The sequence below is a fragment of the Pteropus vampyrus genome, unplaced genomic scaffold (assembly GCF_000151845.1).
Source record: "Pteropus vampyrus isolate Shadow unplaced genomic scaffold, Pvam_2.0 Scaffold76, whole genome shotgun sequence".
Classification (NCBI taxonomy): Eukaryota; Metazoa; Chordata; class Mammalia; order Chiroptera; family Pteropodidae; genus Pteropus; species Pteropus vampyrus.
Genome location: NW_011888857.1, coordinates 257641 through 283476, shown reverse-complemented (window position 1 = coordinate 283476; position 25836 = coordinate 257641). Strand labels below are relative to the sequence as shown.

General features: G+C 32.1%; 1 protein-coding gene across 1 annotated transcript in view; it reads right to left on the bottom strand.

Annotated features, from left to right (window-relative positions):
* The window catches only part of CCDC73 (coiled-coil domain containing 73), a 64822-nt gene extending 39394 nt beyond the window's left edge, over window positions 1-25428 (bottom strand). The window contains exons 1-5 of the mRNA XM_023532052.1: window positions 25291-25428; window positions 10544-10615; window positions 8960-9031; window positions 7294-7329; window positions 6299-6373 (exon numbers count right to left, since the gene is read on the bottom strand). Coding sequence (XP_023387820.1) covers window positions 6299-6373; window positions 7294-7329; window positions 8960-9031; window positions 10544-10615; window positions 25291-25428 — 393 coding nt within the window. The remainder of the gene's footprint in view (window positions 1-6298; window positions 6374-7293; window positions 7330-8959; window positions 9032-10543; window positions 10616-25290) is intronic.
* Window positions 25429-25836: the final 408 nt, after the last annotated feature.

Below are 25836 nucleotides of genomic sequence, written 5' to 3'. Positions count from 1 at the left end.
GCTTAATGCAGAGCCCAAGAGGGTACTAATGCTACATTTCCTTTTCTACAGGTCCGATGTGCCACATGAAGGATGATTTTATGAGGGTCAGGACCTAAATACCTTCTCTCTTCTTAAACTCCATCAACTGATCAAAATTATTCCAAATTTTAATTTGCTTTATGCCTTAATTATACAGTCATCTGTTTTCCCTGAAGTTTTTAATCATTCTATTTTTTCTGTTGAAACAAGATACAAGGATTCTTTACTATATCACTAATATCTTCCAGCTTCTTATTTATCCAATCTGAGGCATGGACTCTATTCCCTTATTTTTATTGAAAACATTCTTCTTGGAACTCATTGACATTTTGTTGTACTTAATTTTTATTCACTTTGTTACATCAAAGTAACAAAAGAAATCCAAAATAAAGATTGCCTAACATCTCAAATGAAGGGAATCTAAACAGTGTTAAGACTACTGGATAACAATCTAGAAAAATACAGACTTAGATCTATATCTCATACTCTTTTACAAAAATAAACTTTAAATGATCAAAGATGTAATGTAAAATTTTAGTACATAGGAAGCAATAAAAGAAAAAACATGAGCTAATCCCTTTATAAGTTTTGAGTGGTGAAAGCCTTTCTAACCACGATAAACTCCAAAAGCTATAAACATAAATAATTCATAGCAAAAATTAAACAAAAATCCAAAACAAAATCAAAACACAAATGACAAACTGAAGAAACTATTTGAAACTCAGAACAAAGACAGTGAGGGCTTATTTCCAAGAAATATAAATAATTCATGAGAGTGATAGCAAGATGGCAGACTAGGAGGTCCCAGTCCTTCTTCACACACACACATGATTTAATTACTACCTACAAATGAAAATAGCTCTGGAAAAGCCCTGGAGTACAATTAAGAAGGTGTAGAAACGCAGCAGAGCACAAAAAAACAAGGATGGCCAAATAGAAAAGTATAGAAAGCATTTTGCCTGCGTTATTCCATCTTATAGGCTCAGGAAGCTTGGCCATAATTGCCTCCCCAATGGGAGAAATGGAGAGTAGGATGACACCAACAGCCTTTAACACTGAGGACCCCAGCAGATCTCACCACTACCATGGACACCAGCAGACTCCATGCTTAGAGCCCTTGCCATTGTGCCCCTTCTTAGAGCCAGGGGCACCACTGCTTTCCCCCACCGAGCCACAGCTGCCAGACTCAGCACCATACCTAGTTCTGCCACACGCCCGACCCAGCCAGCACCCTTGCACTCACCAGCAGGTGAAAGTCTACACCCATCAGAGCTAGTCTGAAAATTCTAGAAGAGATCACTGCTTCTTCAAATGAACATCAACGCAAGGATACAAGGAACATGAAAAATCAAGAAAACATGACACCAACAAGCAACATTATAAACTCCAGTAACTGACCCCAAAGAAAAGGAGATGTATGAACTACCTGACAAAGAATTCAAAATAATTGTTTTAAAGAAGCTCAGCAAACTATAAGAGAACACAGATAGAAAACTCAAAGAAATCAAGAAAATCATACATGAATAAAATCAGAAGTTTAATAAAGATAGAAATCATAAAAAAAAGGCCGGAAAGGAATTTTTGGGGTTGAGGATTTTATTGATTGAATTGGAACCCCACCGGGGGGTTTCACCGGCCCCTTTCCCCAACTGGAGGAAAAAAAAACACAATAATATAAAGACAGGTTATTTGAAATTATCCAGTCAGACAAGAAAAAAAGAATGAAAGAGGGTGAAGAAAGCCTATGAGATTTACGGAAAATCAGAAAAAGAATCAAGAGAAAGGGGCAGAAAGATAATTTAAAGAAATGATGGATGAAAACTTTCCAAATCTTAGGCAGGAAATGCATATCCAGATTCATGAGGCTCAAAGGATCCAAAATAGGATGAACCAAACCAAGACTATACTGAGACACATTATAATCAAATTGTCAAACGTCAAGGATAAAGAGAGAACTCTGACAGAACAGGAGAAAAGCAACTTGTCACATATAAAGGAACCCCCATAAGATTATCTGTGGATTTCTCAGCAGAAATCTTGCAAGCCAAAAGAGAGTGGTATGATATATTTAAAGTACTTAAAGAAAAAACTGCTAACCAAGAATACCACACCCAGCAAAACTATCATTTAAAAACCAAAGAAGTGATCGTCTTTCCCAGACAAACAAAAACTGAGGGAGTCAGTCACCACTTGACTTGCCTTGTAAGAAATACTTACGGAAGTTCTTAAAGTTGAAATGAATACATGCCAAACAACAATGCAAAAGTATATGAAAGTATAATTGCCACTGGTAAAGGTAAATATATAGACAAATACAGAAAAATATAAGACTGTAATGGTAGTACATAAATTACTTTTAACCATAATATAAAAGTTAAAAGACAAAAATGTGTTAATAGATACACAATATAAAAAGAAACAAACTCTGGCTACAAGAATACAAAGTAGGGGGGCAGTAAAAGTGTAGTGCTTTTGTATGCAATTGAAATTGTTATCAACTTAATGTAGACAGTTATAACTTTAAGATATTTTATGCAAGACTTTAGATAACCATAAAGATAAAAACTTATAAGATTTACAAAAGAGAAATAAATCAAAGAAAATCAGTACCAAAATAATCAAATAACAAAAAAAGAAAAGAGATGTATAAAACAACTGCAAAACAGACAGAAAACAACAAAAACAATAAAATAAAAACAATTCCAAAGCTATCAATAATTATTTTAAATGTAAATGGATTGACCTCTCCAATCAAAAGGCACAGAGTAACTGAATGGATTTAAAAAATTAAGATCCAGTGATATACTATTTACAAGAGACTCACTTTAGATTTAAGGATACACATAGGCTGAAAGTAAGATATGGCAAATAACCACCAAAAGAAAGCTGAGGCGGCTACATTTATCTTAGACAAAAAAGACTCTGAGTCAAAAACTGTCTTTAGAGACAAATGTCATTACATAATGCTAAAGACTCGATTCAACAGGAAGATATAGCAATTACAAGTATATATGCACCCAACATCAGAGCACCTAAATATATAAAGCAAGTATCAACGGATCTGAAGGGAGAAATTGACAGAAGTACAATAATAGTAGGACACTTCAGTACCTCACTTTCAATAATAAACAGATTATCCAGACAGAAAATCAATAAAGAAACAGCTGACTTGAATGTCACTATAGATCAAATGGATCTAAAAGAAATATAGAACTTTCCATCCAACAGCAGAAGAATACACATTCTTCTTAAGAGCACATGAAACATTCTCCAGGATAGATCACATGTGGGGTCACAAAAAAAGTCTTAACAAATTTATGAAGAGCGAATCATTCCAAGTATCTTTTCTGATCACAGTGAAATGACACTAGCAATTAATAACAGTAAGTAAAGAAAATCAGTAAGAAAACAGTAACAAAATGCACAAATACATGGAAAGTAAATAATACACTCCTGAATAATCATTATGTCCAAAAAAGCAGGGATTTTAAAAGTATCTTGAGACAAACAACAACAATAACACAATATGCAAAACTTATGGGAGGCACCAAAAGCAGTACTAACAGAATTTTATAGTGACAAATGCCTACATTAAAATATATAGCTCAAATAAAGAAATCTAACTTTACATCTCAAAGAACGAGAAAAAGAACTAAAACCAAAATCAGCACAAGGAAGGTAATAATAAAGACCAAAATAGAAATCAATCAAATAATGAATAAAAAACAGCAGAAAAAAAATCAACAAAACTAAGAGTTGGTTTTTAGGAAGAATAAACAGTCAACAAACCCTTAGTTAGACTAAAAATAAGAAAAGAAATAAATAAAATCATAAATGAAAAGGAAACCTTACAATGGATGCCTCAGAAACAAAACAGATCATAGGAAACTATTATGAACACTTATATGCCAACAAGTTAAATAATCTAGAAGAAATGAATAAATTCCTAGAAATGTACAACCTACCAAAACTGAAGAAAGATGAAAAAGCCTGAACATACTAATAATAAATAAGGAGATTGCATCAGTAATTAAAACCTACCAACAAAGACAAATCCCAGACCAGATGGCTTCATGGATGAATTCCACCAAATATTCAAAGAAGAATTAATACTAATCCTATTGCATTCTTCCAAAATATGGAAGAAAAGGGAATACTTTTAAATTCATTTTATGAGGTCAGCACCACTCTGATACCTAGGCCAGACAAAAACACAAGACAAAAAAATTCTGGCCAATATCCCTGATAAACATAGATGCAAAAATCCTCAATACATTTCTAGCTAATTGAATTTAACAGCACTTTAAAATAATCATACAGCATGACCAAGTGGGATTTATCCCTGTGCTGTAAGGATAGTCCAACAGAGCAAACTAATCAGTGTGATATACCATATTAACAGGACGAAAAAAAGAAACACATGTACATTTCAATAGATGCATAGAAAGCATGTGACAAAATTCAATATCCAGTTATAATAAAAACTCTAAAAAAAATAGGTATACAAGGAACTAACCTCAACACAAATAAAGCTGTATATAAAAAGCCCAGTGAAAATCATAATCAATACAGTATAAAACAAGGGCACCCATTCTTACCATTTCTATTCAAAACAGTACTGGAAATCCTAGCCAGAACAAGAAAAAAGAGGGAGGCATCCAAGTAAGAAAGGAAGAAGTAATACTATCTCTATTTGAAGATAACATATTCATATATGTAGAAACGCTAAAGACTCAATAACAAAAAACTGTTATAACAGATAAATGAATTTAGTAAAGTTGCAGAACACATAATCAACAACAACAAAAAACCCAGTCACATTTCTATATACAACCTGAAAAGGAAATTTAAAAAGTAATTTCATTCACGATAGCAATAAAAATAAAATATTTAGGAATAAATGTAACTAAAGTGAATTGAAGACTTGTATACTGAATATTACAAAACATTGATAAGGAAATTTGAAAAGATACAGATTAAAGGAAAGATAGATGGAAAAATTAACATTGTTAAAATGTCCATATTACCCAAAGTGCCCTACAGATTCAACGCAATCCCTATCAAAATTTCAATGTCAATCTCTAAGGAAATAGAAAAAAAAAAAACCCTAAAATTCATATGAACCACAAAAAAACCCTGAATAGTCAAAGCAATCTTGATTGAGCAAGATGAACAAAACTGGAGGTATCATACTTCCTGATTTCAAAACATATTTTAAAACTACAGTAATTAGAACAGTAAAATACTGACATAAAAAGACATTCCATTGATCAATGAAACAGAATAGAGAGCCCAGAAATAAATCCACTCATCTATGGACTACTGATCTTTGACAAGGGTACCAAGAATACATACTGGCAAAAGGATAGTCTTCAACAAGTGGTGTTGGAAAACTGAACAGCCATTTGAAGGTGAAATTGGACACTTATCTTCACACCGTATACAAAATCCCATACCATATACAAGAGATAAGTGTTGCTGAGGATGTGGATAAAAGGGAAACTTCGTACTACCTTAATCAGAGTAAAGTTTAACATTTGCTTAAACAAGTCCACACTATGGTATGAATTACCTGACTATCAGGATCCTTCCACTGTAAATATATATTTTGCTCTCTGTAATTAATGTTATTTATAGGATATTTTGAAATCATGTGAATAGCTTCTCCCTGAACAATCTTTATTTTACTTTTAATCTCATTTTATTGTTTGTCTTCCCTACTAGAATGTGAACTCCACAAGAGCAAAGATTTTTGTCCGTCTTATTCATTGCTGTATCCCCAGTGTTTAGAATAGTGCTTGGCGCATATGAGACCTTCAACAGATATATATTAATTGAATCATTATTAACTGTATACCTCTGTATCCTGAGACAATGAACAAAAAGGCAAAAGTGTTGTTTTCTTCATCTTTGTATTTACAGAAAGTAAGCACAATACTTAGCAAATAATGACTCAATTGTTATTTTAATTTTTAAGGACCATGGGTGAATGTTATAATATATAGGCCTGACTTATTTTCCTCATCCGTAATGTATTACAAACAATATATATCTATTTATGTTTATAAGAAATAGTAAGTTATTTTAATATATCTTTTAAAGATAAGAAGTAAAAATCCTCCTAATTTGAAATTCAAGACTTTCAGGAAAAAAAGTACTAAATTATATACTCCATCATATATGAATTTTTTATTTGCTTTGCTAGCTTACATGTTTAATGACATTTTATTGGTTCAATGCTAAAATGCCAAATTACTTTTTAAGCAATACTAATTACCTGTAATGCTTTTACTGTTTCCTTCAATCCTTCTATTTCTTTTTCTTTTATTTCTGTAGCAAGTTGATATTTTCCCTTTAAGTAAAAAACTGTATTTCAGTATTTTCCAATGTAAATGATACTATTAATGGGGAAATATAAGAGCTCGAGAACCAAAATCTCCACTTTCAACCTAATTCTTCACAGGCTTTAAACTTGTATCTGCATTACAACTTATATGTCTAATGACTTCAAAATATTATAAAATTACAATTTAAGTCCTTTATAAGATTATAAATATCATGAAATGGAAAATCTTATAACGACAAATCATTTTATCAGTAGAGCATTCTTGAGAACTTAAGGATTCTATTAATTATTTAATTCATATAGCTAGAATAAATACATTCTAATTAATAAGAAAGCTACGTTTGTCTTATAAATTTAAGGATATGGGAGAATTTTTAAAAGAAGGTCTTTTGCTAAACTATAAATTATTAATATTATAAAGAGCATGTTCATTAATATAATAAAAAATGTATTAACTATTAGATAACTAGAGAAAATATTTAATGCCAAATGAATTTCTAGGTTTGGAGTTATGTCCTCTTTTCCAGTTGGTCTGTACCCAGATGCTAATCCTTGTAATGTTTTTTAAAGAAGAAAATTATATTCAAAAGGACCAAAAAACTATTATACTTAATAAAAATCTTGCAGCAGAGTAGAAAGAGCATTAATTTGGGGGCTGAAGAGACCTGTGTTCTAGTTCCAACTTTGCCATTTCAAAATGGGAGCATCAAGTACAGCAGGTCATTTAATCTTGCTGGGCCTCAGTACTCTCGGTTCTAAATCAACGGTGGTTAAGTAACATGATTCCCTTGGGTCCTTTCTGTTTCTAAGATTTTAAGCAATTAACAGTCTCCATTAGTTTATTATTAATGCTCCTTTCCATTATGGTGAACAATTGCTATTTAAATACATTTAATTATGCTTTAAATTATTAAAAGGATTAATACCTTTTCTTCTTCCAAGGCACACATCTTCATTTGCAACTGATAAACAATTTCAAAAATTAAAATACAGGTAAGTAAACTGCTAACAGTGATATACATTGGTCAGTGAGACTACAGAAATATTTTATATATGTATATTGTTTGAACTTAACATAATATGAATACCCTAATTTTACACTGAAAATAATAAAAGATATAAAAGGGGGAAACAGCAAGTCACCGAAGGAAATGAACAATTCAATCACACTGATTAGAATCACCAATCATCCTTGAAAGTTTGTTTTTCCCTTCCATAATTTTTCTTAAATGTTTCAGTAATTTGCCATCTACTTATAAATAATAATAGAACATTTTCTGAGGACATACTTATATGAAATCTATATTACTTGTATTTGCATTGACAGTATTTTCTGGGAATTTAAAAAATGCATGTGGCAGTCTAATAAATAATGATATTTTAAAACAGAAAAACTATAGCGAATGTGCCAAAAAAAACTAATTAAATAATCTAAGTTCTAAGCAATACAAGGATGGTAGGCAAAATTGTCAAGACATAAAATTTTTCTTTGGCACTTCTCCATGTCATTTTCTGTATTTCTCATTACATTTAAGAATCCTTTCTTTAAAAAAGAAAAGAAAAAGAACACAAGAGCACTTTCTCCTCTACCCTTCAGATGCCTGGATATTCTTATTTTGCACAAAGTACCTTTGATACCTTGTGATAACAGAGATATAGACTTGCTCTGTCCTAGAGAAGACTATGCTGTACATTTGGCTTCTGCTTCCTTATCTTTCAATTAAAACTTCCATAACTTTGGTGATGTCAATCTCAGACCAAAAGAAAGAAAGCTTATCATCTGCTTAAATAAATCCATACTACAGTGAGAATTACCAATAGCCTTAACCCATTAGAGATTTACATCATACAGGTTTATTTCTTGTTATACGTTTGTCTTTCTAAACATGCACACTTGGAGATGAAGACAAAAAAGAGGAAAGGAAAAAAGAATTTAAAAAATGGTATGCTGGAATGGCCATAAGGAAAAAACATTTCCAGCAGATATTTCCCCATGAGCATATTTCTTACACTCATAGTTACTAACTAGGGAATGAAGGGAAATTTGAGGTAGTAAAAGAATTCGAAATCAAAATAACTAAGAAATTTCTATTCATTTCTTTGAAATCTTTTTTTTCAATTTTTCTACAAATCTTAGTTGTTAATGGTTAATATTTACAGAGGCTTCAGTGAATGATAATCACATCCCCTCATCTTTTACATCTCCCTACTTGCATCTCGGCTTGTTATCAGTGTTATAATTCTGGCTTGAGTAAAGGATTAATGTGGAAAAGGTAAGATCTAGGAAACTCCAATTAAACAGAGAAGGGGGAAAGGGAAAGAAAGCATAAGACACACATCACTAACCTTATTTAGGACAGATGAAAACACATCTCCAAGAAGATAGTTTTCCCAGTTTCTCTCCATAACTAACTCATTCTATTATATTACACTTTATTATCAGTTGTGATTCAAAATAACTATTCATTTCCTGCTTCCAATAATACCATTTTTGTCTTCAGTACATATGGAGAATAACTTATAATATTCATGAAAATGAGGAAAAAGTGCAATATTTAAAACTGTAGTGTTTGTCTATCCTTATAAAATTACCTGCTTTTTAAAAACTGCCATTGCTTCTTTGTGTTGCTTTGCTAATGTTTCCTTTTGATTCTGAAGATTTTCCTATTTTAAAAAATTATGAAAAATTAAAACAAATTCTTAGAAACTTTCAGTTTTAAATTTTAATTGTATTCATAATTTAAATAAATTAAACATACTTATTACATATATTACTTCGTGCTCCTGAAATGAAACTTTAAACTAATTTATGATTTTTTAACTGTCAGAATCAGCATACAGTAATTTTGCTTCCAGCTGCTTCGTGATAAAACACATCGCTTTTTAAATTTTTTAACTCTAAACATGGCTTGCTCCAAAGCCTTCTTAAAGAAAATATCTTGAGAGTAAATAAAATTAATATCCTAGTACATAAGCAGACTATAGTCTTAGAGTTTCCGAAGAAATCAATTTTATTATCAAAGCTCTACTGTTCATATGGCAACATATGATTCTTTAAATTCACTGAAATAAGTTTTTACAAAACCAGAATTACCACAGGGCATTTCTGAAAAAATTCCACATATATGATTCCATTTATTTTATTTCCTTCTCCTCCTCCCCTTTTTTGGCAGAAGTTGTGTGCTCTGTTCTTTAGATTCAAGTTTGAATTTTTTCTATTTTTATTAAATAATTCTCATAATAAAAAAATAAATTAGGCCTAAGAGCACCACTTTCAAATGTTTCTATTATTTGACTCTATGTTTCTAAATACATGTTGACTTAACAATTTAAAAAATTTATCTACTGACCTCCTATTATGATAGTCGGGAGTTTAGCTTTCTTGTACACCCACTACCCTACATCTCTTCCCTCTATTCCTCCAACAGAGTTATATAAAAAGTGTGGTTTAAATCAATAGTCAGTATTTATACTATTACGACATATAATTTTATTCGATATAGAGCCATACAGGATATCATGATTACATTTCTATTCTTATACAACTTTCTATTTTTCCTGGGGTTAACAATTAATTTAAAATACTTTAATACTCATAGCTAATTTTTAAACATTATCCTCTGTCACTTGAATTCTGATTCTTATGTACCTCCTGTTCCCACTTTAATATTGCCAAATAGTGAGAAGTGCCTTCATAGTTAAGCTTCCAATTTTAACTGTTAAAATTAATTTGGTGGAAAGGTATGAGAAGCACTATAAAAATGTTTTTATATACACAAGACTGGAGATAAAATCCGATCTGATATTATTATTTTTTTATATTTGATTACAGTACGTAACAACAGCTTAGAAAAATGTTACAATTCTGAGGTTTCACTTCTTAAAAAATATTTTGACTCCTCTATAACACACGATGTTTCTCAGATATAAAATAGTTCACAGTTTTCAGTGTTACCCTCAGCTATTTTATTGTCTGAAAGTCTGAAAAAATTTTTCTGAGTTTTCTGGAAGCCCAAACGTTATTAACAGTTTTAGTTGAATTTTGTTGAGACTTTAAAATGATGCACAATCCTCTGAATATGTTTAAGAAATTTAGACATTAACTTTGCAATTAAATATTAAAATACATTTTTAAATAGATGCTGAAAATGCTAGTCTGAGAAAAAAAATACTCACCTTTTGCCATTTAAGTTCTTGTATCTCCACAATAATTTTACCAATCTGCTCTTCGTACTGAATTTCTGCTTCCTGAGAAGAAGAAGGAAATGCTAGGAAAACTAAGACTTTAAATCTTCCAGTATTAGCCCCTTCTAGAGAGGGATAAAAAGAGCATCTTCCCACCCTTACAACAAGAAAAATTACATATTAAATAGACAAATCCATCACAGAAATGAAATCTCAGATTAACCAAGGAATCCAAAATCTGGACAGATGCAGGTGTCTGCTGGGAGAACTGAACTGCATTATTTGCTTACCTAGGACATAAGCCACTAAGTACTGATAAGAAACCTCAGCTAAAAGTCCTTAATAAATTGCTAAAGGCAGAATGTGGCCGAGTATAAGAATGTGAATCCCCTGGAGGCTCCAGAAATAAGGAGGTTTATACCTTCTACCAGGCTTTTCTTCCAGGAAACCAAACAGGTACTGGTACTGACAGAGAAGAGTGGGGAAAAGTCCTGAGAAAGCTTTCTCTTGTGGTACTGGCTGGAGAGAAGAGCAGTTATAGGCCATCTTCCTTATTTCCCCTACAAACCAAAAATCTTAATCTGCAGGAAAAAGGGCAACAAAAACTGTAGCTAATGGAAACCTTCTGCAGCCAGGAAAAGGGACCAACAATCACCACTGAAAACTCTACTGAGACAGAACTGTCTTCCTTACCCTTCCCAGGAAACAAAAGCTTAATCTACAGGGGGAAGGGCAATAAAAACTACAGCATGAGAGCACCTGTGGAAGCCCACTGCAGCTAAGAGAAGGCTAGAGAAATAAAACAACAGTTCTATCACTGAAGAAGAGGTAGGGAAAGATGCTAGGCCCAGCATTTAAATACGAAGGAGGGATCAAAACTCTTTGAAGACCCAACTCTAAGACTAAAGTTCACTTAAGACCGAGGCTTAATAAGAACGTTAGAGAATGCCTTTGTTCCGCCCCCTGCTGTAACCGCCCCACTAACAAGAACAGGAAGATACAGCTGAAAGAACTGCAAAGAATGACTTGCCCTGGGAAGCAGCACACAGGGAAGACCCAAAGTGGGGAGCCCCAAAGCCAGGCAGGAAGCAGTTATGTAAAAAAAACCCTCTGATTTTGTTTAAAATAATGTAATACTCCTGAATTAGCCCACATCATAAACACAAAGTATCACCAGAGAAATATGAAGCTTCTGTTGAAAACTTTAATAGATAGGCTAAAAACTGCCTGAGTGCTGAACATGTGCCTCAACACACATACGAAGAGCCCTTCTGCAAAGACTGGGAGGTTGTTTTTCTTTTTCTTTTGGTTCCATGTATTTAAGGAAATCTCTGTTAAACAAAGCACTAGCTGATAACTAAGCTAAGGGCACAATGACTTCAGTGGCCAGACATGACAAAAACTGCAGACCTTATATAATTATTTCAGTCAAAACCAAACAAACAATGACAACAAACAACAACCCAGGGGAGGGCGAGGAATCTTGATTCCAGAGTTGCCACATATCCAAAATGGCCATGCCCAGTTCTAAACAAAAAATTACGACGCATCCAAAGAAACAGGAAATTGTGATCCACATACAAGAAAAAAATTAATAGGAACTGTTAATGAGGAAGTGTAGGCAAAGACTTACTAGACAAAGACTTTTAACCAACGTTTTTAAATATGCATAAAGAGCTAAACAAAACCATGTACAAAGATACTGCAGCCACTAAAAAGTTAATAAGAGAATGCTACAAACAAGTTTATGCTCACAAATTTGACAGCTTACAGAAATAGACCAATTCTTCAAAAACTATGAACTACCAAACCTCAACCAAGGTGTTATAGATAATATAGTCCTATAAGCATTAACTTAAAATCTCCTCCCCAAAATATCCAGGCCCACAAGGTTTCACTGGAGAATTCTACCAAACATTCAAAGATGAATTAACATTACTTTTACACAGCCTTTTCCAGAAAAATATAAGGGGAAGGAGCATATCCCAACTCATTTTTTGAGACCTGTTTACTATGACACCAAAACCAGACAAAGACTACAAAAAAAGAAAACAAAGACCAATATCTCTGACAAGTTTTGATGGAAAAATCCTTAATACCATAATAGCAAATGGAATCCAACAATGCATACAAAATGATACACCACAATCAAGTAGAGTTTATTCCAGATATGGAAGGCTGGTTCAACAGTTGGTTAAATTCACCATATCAACATGTAAAAGAAGAAAAATCATATGACTGTATCGATTGACACAGAAAGGGCATTTGACAAAAATCTAAGACTCACTCATGAAAAAAAAAAAATTCTCAGCCAGTTAGGAATAGAGGGAATTACTTCAATTTAATAAAGAGCATTTATAAAAACACTACGTTTAACATATTTAATGATGAAAGAATGAATGCTTTCCCTCTAAGATCAGGAACAAGGCAGGGCTATCTACTTTCACTGTCCTTATTCAACATACTCCTTACTGGAAGTTCCAGCTACTGCAATAAGGCATGGATGGATGAATGGATAGACAGAGAGAGGAAGATTGGGAGTGGGGAGGAGACAGTGAGAGGAAAAGAGACAGTGAGGGGGGAGAGACATCAGGGTACAGGGGAGGGAGGAAAGGGAAAGGACAGCAGGGAAGTGGGGTGGGCAAAAGAAAGGAAACAGATCAGAGTTCAGAAAGAAGTAAACTGTCTCTATTTGTATATGACACGATTGTATATATAAAAAAATCCCAAAGAATCTATAAAAAATTTCCCAGAACTAATAAAGCAGCTCAACAGGGCCATGGGATACAAGATGAACACTCCTCAAATCAATCACATTTATATACACTAACAACAAAAATGCAGAAGCCAAAATGAAATAATTAGGCATACACTTAAACATGTACAAGACTGATATGCTGATACATGGATGAATTTAAAACATTATGCTGACTGAAAGAAGCCTCACCTAAAAGAGCATATACTGTATGATTCCATTTATATGAAATGTTAGGAAAAACAAAATTAATTGTATATGGAAAAAAATGCTTCGTGGGGAGGGAGTAGGTATAGAATTTGCCTGGGAAGGGGCATGAGGGAACTTTCCGGGTTGATGGAAACATTTTATATCTTGATAAGGGTTTGCATTATGCAGTTATATGCATCTGTAAAAATTCATAAAATGTATTTATGATTTGTGTCTTTCATTGTATGCAAATTTTACTGTAAAGAAAAAAAGCTGTTAACAAATTTAAACTGCTTAATGACATACATTCCAAAGTATTTAGGAGGAAGTGCACTGATGCCTGCAATTTACTCTGATATCATCAAAATTGAAATTAAAGGAGAAATAGATAGACAACTATGTGATAAACCAAGTATAGTAAAATGTTAATAGTGCATGAGTGTTCACTGTTAAATTCCTTCAGTTCTGCTGTATGTTTCATAATTTTCATAACAAAATAGAAGAAATCAAAGAGTGGATGCTAACAGATAACATGTTTTTGTCATTAAACTTTTTTTTAGGACTCTTACACATTGTTTATTACATACACACACACACACACACACACACAAACTTATGCTATGGTATTCAAAAGCAGGCTTTAATGAAAGTTGTCTCATTTAAAATGCTTTCAGTAGTAAGTAGCAACAACGAACCCCAACTCACAATGGCATATGAGACTTATCTCACATGACAATTACTGAACAATATCAACTTATCTCACATGACAATTACTGAACAATATCAAGAACTATGATTCTGCCCATCTTTATATTTTGCCATTATCCAAGTGATTTATTTTCCTTAGGCTCTTCAACTCTTGGTTACTTTAATTGCAAGCATTAAGGACAAAAAAATGACATTATCCTGCAGTGGAAAAAGTATAATCTCTTAATAAAATGATAAAACTTTTCCCAAAAGCTTCCCAACACACATCTTCTAATATTTCATTGGCCATAACTAGGTTACATGCTCACTCCTAAACCAGTCATTGGAAAGGGGAGTGCACAGGACCTTTGTGAGTGGTTAAGACCAGTCAGGATTTACCTGACTCACATTGGTGAGAGGTAGACCCTAAGACAATCTGAGTTCTTCCAACATGGAATAAGGGAAGGAATGGATACTAACAGTAATACATATCTCTATAGTCAAACATATTGAAAAAGGAAATAACTATATACACATTTGGAGGGGAGGTAAATATAACATGCATGTTTTCCCAAAGCAGTTGAATTGAAAATGTACAAGATACTGCTTTATGTGCACCTGGTTAGACACTTCTCTTTTAGTGGCTAGAGTGGGTTCTGAGATCATACTATGATTTAAGTATTGTTCTAAGCATTTTTAATGTACTGATTAATCTTAGGTATAATTTTATGAGGTAAGTACTCTTATTACCAACATTTTATAGATGAGGAAACTGGTATAGCAAAAGGATAAGCAACTAGCCTGAAGTCACACACTAGGTAAACAGCAGAGCTAGTATTTGAACCTAGATGATCTGTCTCCATAATCTCTTAAACACATCACTATATTACCTTTAAAAGATTGGATCTATAGGATAGTATAGATTGTTATGATATACTCCTTTTCTTCAAAAACTCCAGAATTTAGTCTTCATATCCCACAAAAGTTAGAAAACCACTCAAAATCATATTACCTATTTTAAATATACAAGTATATTCTGATTATTTGGTAGAACACTTAAAAGAACAAGAAATATGTGTTAAATGAAAAAAATAGAATTTTAAGAATTACTATGAATGTTCTAATATTAATTTTTTCATTTCAGAGATCATTGTAATAGATTAAGTTGAGTGATATGAAAACAGTTTAAATACTAATCAAGAAAGAGATATTTAAAAATATGAACTTTTAGGTTATACCATATACATTACATATTTATCTAGAATATTTTGTAGCTAATCAAACCAAGAAACTATCTGAAAGAGTGATTAGTACTTTAGTAGACAACATGAGAAAATAAACTGGGCAATTTTGTAAGAGGTGGATTATGAGTTTGAAAAGGAGACTAAAAGTACCCAGTTACAGTTTTGACTACTTGAACATGTGCCTGCTGTACATACTATGTCCCTAAATCTTTTCAGGGTCAAGAATTGAAGAGGCCTGACCAATACACAGCCCATCTTGTAAAACTACAGCCTGAAGCAAGCACTTTAAAAAAAGCATGACACTTTCTAAAGGTTATAAAGAGTAAATAAACCATCAAATTACTCTTTTATTGTTTTTTGTAAAAACACTTAAATCCTTGTAGTCCTAAGGCAGCTAATAAAAAATAAACATTTTTAAGGTTCTATATTCTTGGATACTTTATTGAAGTTACAGATGGGATTTTCTTACAAATTTAATATACTATTTTTCACTGACAATTCAATAAGAATTTTTATTAATAACTTTTGAAATCCATTTGAAGAATAAATGGAAGATAAAAATGAAAACTCCCCCAAAATAAATAATTTTAATAGAAAGCATAAAGTTAAATTAAAATCTTATCATCATAGAAGCATATTATAATGTTACCTTTCAGCAATGTGGATAACAGCCATTTTATCAGTTTTCTATGTAATATATAGATATATATTCTACAAATCATTATAATTAAAAAGGGGTATGAGCCTACTCATAGCATAGCTAATTTTATGGGGCACTGAAACACCGCTTTACTTACAACGTTATACTATTAATTACCTATTTTCCTTTACAACTTCCTTAGCAAATCATTGATATTTTATAATACTCAATTTCTATAGGCTTCTATTTATTACTAATTTAAAATTCCAGGATTTACTTCTGTTTAGATATTTAATAAATTTAAAGTGTCCTTTGTCTGAACTCCCATTATATTTCTTCATATTCTATTATGATACATAATATATACTGTGTGAGAGTATAGTAATTCATTTGTATGTTATGTTGTAACTATTAAATTTTAGACTCTCTTAGGGCAAGACTGAATAATAGTTTCCCAAAGGTTATCAAATGAATGCATATTTTATAAGTTTGAAAGTTCTGTGGTAGAAGTCTTTCATTCCCAATGTATAAGATGATCTGGCTTAGAAATATATTTTGTTTAAAAAACTTTCAACCCACTTCCAATGTTTAGAATTTAACAGGTTTCACATTAAAGTCTAAATTTCTAGTTTCCCTTCAAAAATTGGAAGAGCTAATAGTTCAAGGCCCATTTTCCTTCATGGCAACAATTTTCTGGAGTTGAATGGCAGACAGGTTGCACTGAACACCTGGGCTCTCTAGTTCAATACAACTCCTACCCTATTCACATTACATGCCACAACCTGCATGCTGAAGGAAGATGAATTTGTGGCCTCTCTGCTATTGTTCATGCCTACTCATTGGTTATTCTGTAGATACATCTGATAAAGGAATTTACCAGAAATGGTGTCTAACTTCTAAAAAGCACCCATTATGGATTTAATATAAACTTTTGTTGATTCGGACTGTTTATCTGTAGATCATTATTAATTTAAAACATTGTATTTTTTTTTCAAATATTATCATTACCAATTTAGATCCACAAGGAAAAAAGTGGGTAATCTCCCCGTCTCTCATTGTTAATTACAACATAGCTAGTGAAATATAGTTTAGTGGAGTAATAAAGTGGTTTGTCTGATATTGTCTCATGATTAGACTAGATTTGGGGGAAGAATACCAAAGAGGTATAGTCCCCTTCTCACCACATCATGAGTAATTGCTATTCACATGAATTACTGAAAACACATGAATTTTTTCTGGTGATGTTAACCTTAATCACTTAAAGTGGTATCTGCCAGGTTTCTCCACAATAAACAACTTTTTTCCTTTGTATCTTCTAGTCATTAGAACTTAGTCCACAATTAAGGCAAGCAAAATTAAGCTCCACTTCGTAGAAGGGAGAGTATCAAACAATTTGTGAACATGTATAAAACCACCACAACTTACTAAATCTGGGTAAGATACTGTGTTACAGTGCAACAACTGTTTCTCAGTTTCATCCTCTAATTTTAGCATTCAGTAGATCTTGCCCGCAGCAATTATTACTGTGATATTCCAAGGGTGATTTCTTTATGTCCCTCCTTCCTCCATTTATTAATTTGAATCTTCTGTAAAGAAGATTTGTTCCATCTCTCCCATTAACTTATTTACTCATTTATTTATATCAGTAGGGAATAACAGATATCTATTTTCTGGGTTATTATCTGATGACATCATTATTTTGTTACTTGAATTGCTCCAGTGTTGTTATGGGGAGCTATTTCAGGTTGGCTTCAATATCCTTTCGAAATGTTGTTTTAAGCACTTCCTTCTTTTCCAGCACTACAAGACGTCTTAGAATAAGCCATTTCTCTGAGGATATTTCGATGATGATACTTAGAACCAAGATCTGGGCACTATACATGATTGCTGCTATTGGAGTGTCACTACTTCTAGACCCTTTCAGCAGAGCTAGAAAATATATGTACGTATACTAATCCATGTATATACACATGTCTATATTTTTGTATCTTTCTTGTTGTAATTATATCATGAGTTCATGCTAATATCTGCAGTTCTAATCCAGCTCCACATAGCTCATTCTAGCCTTCCCCTCTAATCTGATATCTTCTTCAACAGAGAAAAACGATTTTTACCTAGCTGTCATTGTCTACAATTTGGTTATTTGTTTAACCCTACCACACCTGTAAAATAGTCTGTCTTACTCCCGTGAGAAAATTTACCAATCAGAAATAGTTTGTGTACCTTTTCCTCTTCAACCTTACAGTATCAAAAACTGTTTTCCAAAGTTACTTAAGTCAACCTCTTTTCCTTCCCATTCCTTTCACTGAGGTGATGTCATACATTGGTAAAACAGATACATATATTTTCACAGTCTGCATTCCATCCTGGAATTCTTCCCACATCCTGATTGAACTTTATAAAGTTTGCACAGAAGCATGGAGTACTGTTTCTACCACCACTATAACATACAGAATGGTTCATCACTCCCAAAAATTCTCTTATGCATTCCATTTATAGTCAATCCCATCCTTAACACCTAGCAATCACTGACTTGTTTTCCATCCCTATAGTTTTGTCTCTTCTAGGATGTCATATAATTGCATTGTATAATACATAGCCTCTTGGAACTGGCTTCTTACGCTTGAAAAAAAAAATCATTTAAGATTCGTACCTTCATTTTTTAGGATATTTTGAGGAAATAGATTCTAGGTTATTCTTAGGTTATTCTAAGTTATTCTTTTAGCACTTCAAAGTGTCATTCCATTGTCTTCTGTGCTGAATAATTATTACTGCAAAGTCCACTATCAATCATATTATTAATCCTTTGAAAATAATGGATATTTTCCAACTCAGGCTACTTTTAAGATTTTCCATTTGGTTTTTCAGTAGTCCTTCTATGATGTATCTGGGTGTGGTTTTCTTTGTAGTCATCCTACTTGAGATTCACAGAGCTTCCTGAATCTGTATGTGGTGTTTCATTGTTTGGATATTTTCTGTCATCCAGTTCTCTAATCCTGTCTTCTGTTGTGTCTGTGCAGCTATTAACTCTATTAAGTTCTTAATTTTGGATACTGTATATTTCACTTCCATAATTTCCATTTGATTCTTTTTTTATAATTTCAACTCTGGTAAAAGTCTCCATTTCTTCTTATATTTTCTCAGTTTTCTATTTAATTTCTTCGATGTATTGATCATTATATTAAATGTCCTTTTCTATTTAAAATGTCCTTTTCTATCCAAATCAGTTTTATTTTTATTGACTGGTTTTTATATTGGTATTTATCATACAGTATTTCCTGGCAGCCTAATACTTTATTAATTTTTATTATAAAATGTCAAATATAAACCTACAGAAAAGATGCCAAGAACACTACAAAGAACTCTTCCTACGTAACCATGGCTCATGATTTGATATATATATATCCCTCAAGAACTGTTTTCTGTGGCTATTGTTTATTTTGATTTTTTTAACAACTTGTATTTTTTTCGTTAACAATATATAGGTAGTCCTCATGGTACAAAACACACAACTTTCAGTTACCTTGATTTGGTTAAAACACCACCACTTCCCCAGCATGGTTCAAATTTCAATTACCAAGGTACATTATTGAAACTAATTGCAGAAACTTCACTGCTAATCTTTCGATCCACAAATCAATACAGAAATAACATGTACATCATCATGACCAGTGATCAATTAAGTCACTTCTTTCACAGTCTCTCAATGATTGGTCACTGTGTATCTGTTATTTGGTCAATGCAAAGATAGTAAAGTGTGTAAGGTGTGTTCCCTTCTTGTCTCCCAGTGATAAATTTATATAACATATTACAAAAACATATAACCAAAGAAGGAATTGGACAAAAAAGACGAAAGTGAAGATAAATAAACAAAGGAGGGGAGGAGGATAACACAGAAAGTGAAATTAATGAAAGTACAGAAGAAAATGCTGACCACAGGAATGTTAACAATGCCACCATTTGAGAAACCCCAGAAATGTTGCCAGAGAAAAACAGAGAAGGTAAACGTATCAACATAAATGAGGAAAATGATTGTGAGAAAAAGGATGAATATGTCCCAGTGGAAGTGATGCCAGCAAAAATATCACATTAAAGGAACTCTCAAAGATATCTGATAACACTGAAAATGCAAAGGATAAAATGTAGGAAGCTGATACAGACTTGAACAAAAGTAATGTAATTTGCAAAGGCAGAGAAATGATGTTACTCCATATTGCAAGTTACACACCAAAAATAAAGCAAGCACTGTCAACCTATTTTGATTAATTTTTTTAAGGAAATAACACACTTTAATCTCAATGCACCTAATGTTTTAAATTACAGTGTACTAAATTAATATTTTTTCATTCTCCTTTACATTTATAACATAAGGGAAAATGTGATGTTTTCTCAAATATTTTTAAGTCAAAGAACAATTGTAACTTCTACCATTCATTATTAAGATTGCTTTGCATGTTTTCAACTTGCAGAGTCATTTTTATGGTCCCACACTACCATGCACCATGTACATCTCTCCCATGTTAGTATGTATGTGCCTACCTTATTCTTTTCAAGAGCTACATAACATTCCACATATCTGATTCAGTCACCTAATTCTGCATAGCAGACCATTCCAAAACTTACTAATTTAAAATAATTTATTAGGACTCACATTTCTGTACTTTGGGCTCAGCTGGGCATCTGTTCTGCTTCACATACTATAGATCAGGTTATTCATGCAGATGCATTCGTTTGGTGCTTTGGCTGGGGCTGGAATGACCATGATGTTCTCTCATTCCAGTCTTTCTCCCCATGTAGCCTTTTATCGTTAAGTACTCTATTCTGAATTTCATGGCTAGAAGTTATCCTAGACAAAAATGTAAACTGTTCGTATTTAATGATCAGGAAATTCTACAGTTTCAATTTGGACAGACAGAACTCAATTTTTATTTATCTTCTGTACTAATAATTTACATCAACAAAGAAAGAATAGTATTCATTTCTGAAAAATACTGCCAACACTGGGAGTTATTCATCGTTTTTAATTATTCCCAGTACTTTGCATTTATTTTATTAGTAGTAGAGTTAAGCAATATTTTTACATATTTTATGATTATTTATTTGTATTCTTTCTTTTCATTTTTCTATTAAGTTGTCTCTAACATTTTTTAACTTTATTTTTGGTGGTTTTAATTCCATAGAAACTAATAATTTGTATATCATCATATCTAGCCATCTTTTCCTTTAGGAAAGATAGTCTCTATTCCCAAAACTTTAAAATTATCTCTAATACTTACTAGTATTTGTATATCTTTTTCTTTGCATTTAGTTTTTTCTCCTAAATTTTATTTTGGTGTATGATATATGAATTACCCAAATGCCATTTATTGATTTCTTTTCTTTCTTCCACTGGAATATTTTTTACTGATGTATTTATTCCTGCAACAATATCAGATTTTTAATTATTAAAGCATTAGAGCATCTTTTAATATGTGATAGAGCAAGCAGCAATTCACTAACTTTTGAAAATTTTCTTGTCTATATACTCACATATTTTTTTCTTTTTCCAGCTTTACTAAGATATAATTGACATGTAACATTAGTTTAAGGTGTACAACATGATTTGATATATGTATATATTCACACATTTTTCTTATAGATATAACTTTAGAATCATTCTGCCAAATTTTAAAAAACATCCCACTGGGTTTTTACTGGCATTGCATTAAGTTTTGGATCTTGTCTTAGTCTGTTGGGCCTCTAAGTTAAGGCTGGGTAACTTATAAGCAGCAGAAATTTATTTCTCACAGTTCTGAAAGTCTGAGATTAGGGTGTTTATGTGGAGAGGCTCTGTGTCTGGTGAGAACTGCTTCCCAGAAGATAATGTCAAATGGCAGAAAGGGTTAAAGAGCTCGGCTGGGCCTCTTTCATAAAGGCACTAATCCCTCATGATTTAATTATCTCCAAAAGCCCTATTTCCTAATACCATCATACTGGACATTAGGTTTCAACATATGTATTTGGGGGGAACAGAAACATTCAGACCATAGCAGATCCTTTGAAGAAACTTCTAGAAATGAAAAATGTAATCATAGAAATTAAAAACTATGCAAGCTTAGATAGCAGGTAAAAACATCTGAAGAGACAATTAGAAAACAACAAATGAATTATACAGAATGCAATAAAGAGAAGCAAATGGATGGAAAATATAAAAGAGAGTGAAAAGTCATAAAAGAATGATATGATCCCACATGCTACCTAATCCAGAAGAAGATAACAGAGGAAATAAAAGTGAGGCAATGCTCAAAAGGATTACAGCTGAAAATTTTCCTAAGATTCAGGAACCAAAATGAGTCTCAAGAAACAAAAATAAATTCATACCTTGACTCATTAAGACCAGAGACCATTAAAATAAAGAGAAGATCTTAAGAACAAATAGAAATAATAGATTATATGCAGAAGAATAATTAGATTAATAACAAACTTCTCAATAGCAACAAAAGAATTCAATAAAATATCTTTAAAATACTGACTTAACATAAATGCCAATCTATAATCCATGGCAAAACAAAGACATTTTCTAGCAAAAAAAAAAAAATTTAAGAAAGAAAGCTTTAAGTTTAGCATTAACAAACCTTTCTGTATCAAAACTAATTAAGGAAATACAGACTATTCTGGCCGGTGTCTGGAACACACAGAAGATGGCTTCAACATTTTTTACCAGGATAAATCTTAGAAGTCAGCTAAAACCTAAAATTACTATTTTTTTAAGGCTATTTGCAACATCAAATCCAAGATAATTTATTATAATTGCATATTTTTCTCTCTACTATTTGGGAAGATGCAAACCCTTTTTCTATTCATTTACTGACTACCCTGGAAATTTTAATATGCCTATGTAACTAAACAAAGTCTTTAGTTGGTCAATATCTTTACCTCCTGAACAATATAAGGACCTAAGAATCAATCCCATCCAGGTTTATCAATAATTGTGTTTCAGTATTTTAGCTCTATGTTTTTTAGCTCTATAAATTAAATATAATTATTCATTTTGATTGGATCTTAATCTTCTTTGCTTTCTTTTTTAAATGCTAAATAAAAATATCTCTTCAAAATTACTAAGGAGAGATATTAAAAATTTCATTGAAGATTCAGGAGATCAGGGAGTGCAAGTGAGGCAATTGATATCTCATAAATAGTTCCCAAGTAAGATCTGTTCTTACTTAGCTGTGTCATACATGCCTGCACAGCATTTTGTAAAAAATGTTCACAGTAGGTTTATTCATAATAACCAACTAGAAATCACTTAGGTGTCTATCAATAGGTGAATGAAAAGAACAAACTGTTATATTTATACAATAGAATACTACTCAACTACAGAAAAAAGGAACAAACTACTGATATATACAACATAAATGAATCTCAAAAATATTATGTTAAGTAAAGGAAAACACGCAAAAGAAAAATACTATGATTCCATTTATATGCATTTCTAGAACAGAGATAAACTAATACATGGTGAAAAAAATTGCCTCTGGATGGATAAGGATGAAGAATAAGTGAGAAGAAACATGAGGAAATTTTTCTGGGGATAAGAGTAACGTTCTCTATCTTGACAAGGGTTTGGATTATACAGCTGAATGCATTTGTTAAAACTCATGAAATAGTGCATTTCAGAACTATACCATCTCATTGTATTTTACATTAAAAAATACACAAAGAAATATTGAATTCTAGTTAATGATATGCATACTGAAGTATGCTAATTTCAAACTTACATGGAAATTCATCAAAAAAAAAAAAAAAAAGACCAAGGATAGATATGAGATGAAGCACAGAATCTGAATGGTGGGTGTACTGGAGTCCCAATGTTGCTATAACGAATTACAACAAATTTATTGCCTTTAAACAACTCAAGTTCTGGAGGTCAAAAATCTGAAATGTTCTTTACTGGGCTAAGATCAAGGCGTTGGCTGGGCCACATACCTTCTAGTCTCTAAGGGAGAATTCCTTACCTCTTCCAGCTTCTACCTGCATTTTTTGACTGGCTTCTTTCCTCCATGATCAGAGCCAGCAGCATAATGTATTCAACTCTGTCTCTGACCATGCCCCCTAATTCTGTCATCACATCTTTTTCTCTGATTCTGATAATCCTTCCTTCCTCTTATAAGAACTGCTGTGAATACACTGAGCCCACCTGAATAATCAATCCAGCATAATCCCTCCATTTCAAAACTTTTAACTTTATCACATCTGCAAATCCCCTTTTTGATGTAAGGTAACCTATTCACAGGTTCTGAGGATCAGGATGTAAACATCATTGGGATGCCATTCATTACTCTCCCTACCTTAGTAGGGTATGTGAGAGTTCATTCTGAAATTCTTTTTAACTATTATGTATTTTTGGAATTTTTCTTAATAAAATATGGGGAAAAATTAAAATCCAACAAGAATGATAAAGTATTGCCATTATGGTGTGAAAATCAGTAACTATTTTTTTTTTCCAATAAAAGAAAAACTTGCCCCTTTTTTAGAATAAAGTTCTCCTTTCAGTGAGGAACGTTGCTAAAAGTAGTATATATTGCATTTGGTTACTAAAAACACTTTTGCTGTTGCTACTCTGAAATTTTTAAAATGATTTTTAAAGGAAGCGTATTTTTCAAACTGAAAATAAAGCAGACCAAAATATAATGTTTGAAACATAATAAAACAGAATATAAAGTTTTAAATAGTTACCTAAAGTTGCTTTACTTAGAAAAAAATACCATTTTAAGCTAATTTTATAAAAATAGTTCTTTTTAATGCTTATCCAAGAGATCCTTTTTTTAGCAGGATTTCTTATTAAAGACGGTTATTTTGATAATAAGTAGCTTTATACAGGAACACTGTAGTAATTAAATTTTCTTATTATGATAAATTTCAATATTTTTAAGTCCTAAAACAAGGTTCATATAATAAAAATGTTTCAAGTCTCTTTTCTCTCATATTTATTTACAATAAATGTTAGCTGATTTATCAAGTATTTAACAATCTGAAATTGTCTCTTTTGTTTTTGCTTTAGCTTATAAATTCTTTCTCATTCTCTGATGTCAACTAAATCTAACCTTTTCTCTTTTGCTTCATTATCTGGACTGTATTTCTTCTTTCTAAATAAAGTTTATTTTGCAAGGCCTTTTTTTCTTAAACCAAAAAACTGGACAAATGAAGTTCTCTGATTAAAAAAGTATCTGAAAAAGGCACTTACCCTTCTCATACGTAATTCTTCTAATGCTTCTAGTAAACTTGTTTTGAAATCTAACAGCTGAATTGAAAACAATGTCTCTGAAGAACTTTGAAGAGCAAAGGTGGATGATGATGACTCAGTCTTAAAATCGTTCTCCATATTAACATTTATTTCCTGTAACATAAAAAGGTTTTAACTGTAAAAAAAAAAATCATTTATCATTTTTCAAATAAAAGCACAGTTGCCATAAAAATATAACCTGTATCCCATAATATTCTAGGTTTAAGACTGAGTAACAATTTTGTCATTGTTCCTATTCTGATTTTGATAATACAAAACACTTAGCAATAGTGACCTATTCTGTTTCTCTGTGGCTGAGGCTTTTTCTGTTACCTTAGTACCCTCAAGAACTAAATTTTCTACCCCTAATACCTGTCTCCTAAAGGCTGGGTTCCTAATATTTCAGGCAAGTCTTGGCCCTGCACTAATAATTGTTTCATACCAAGGCTGATATAAACATTGTGCTTCCTAAACTTTGCCTTGACATAAAGTACTTTATAAGGATGA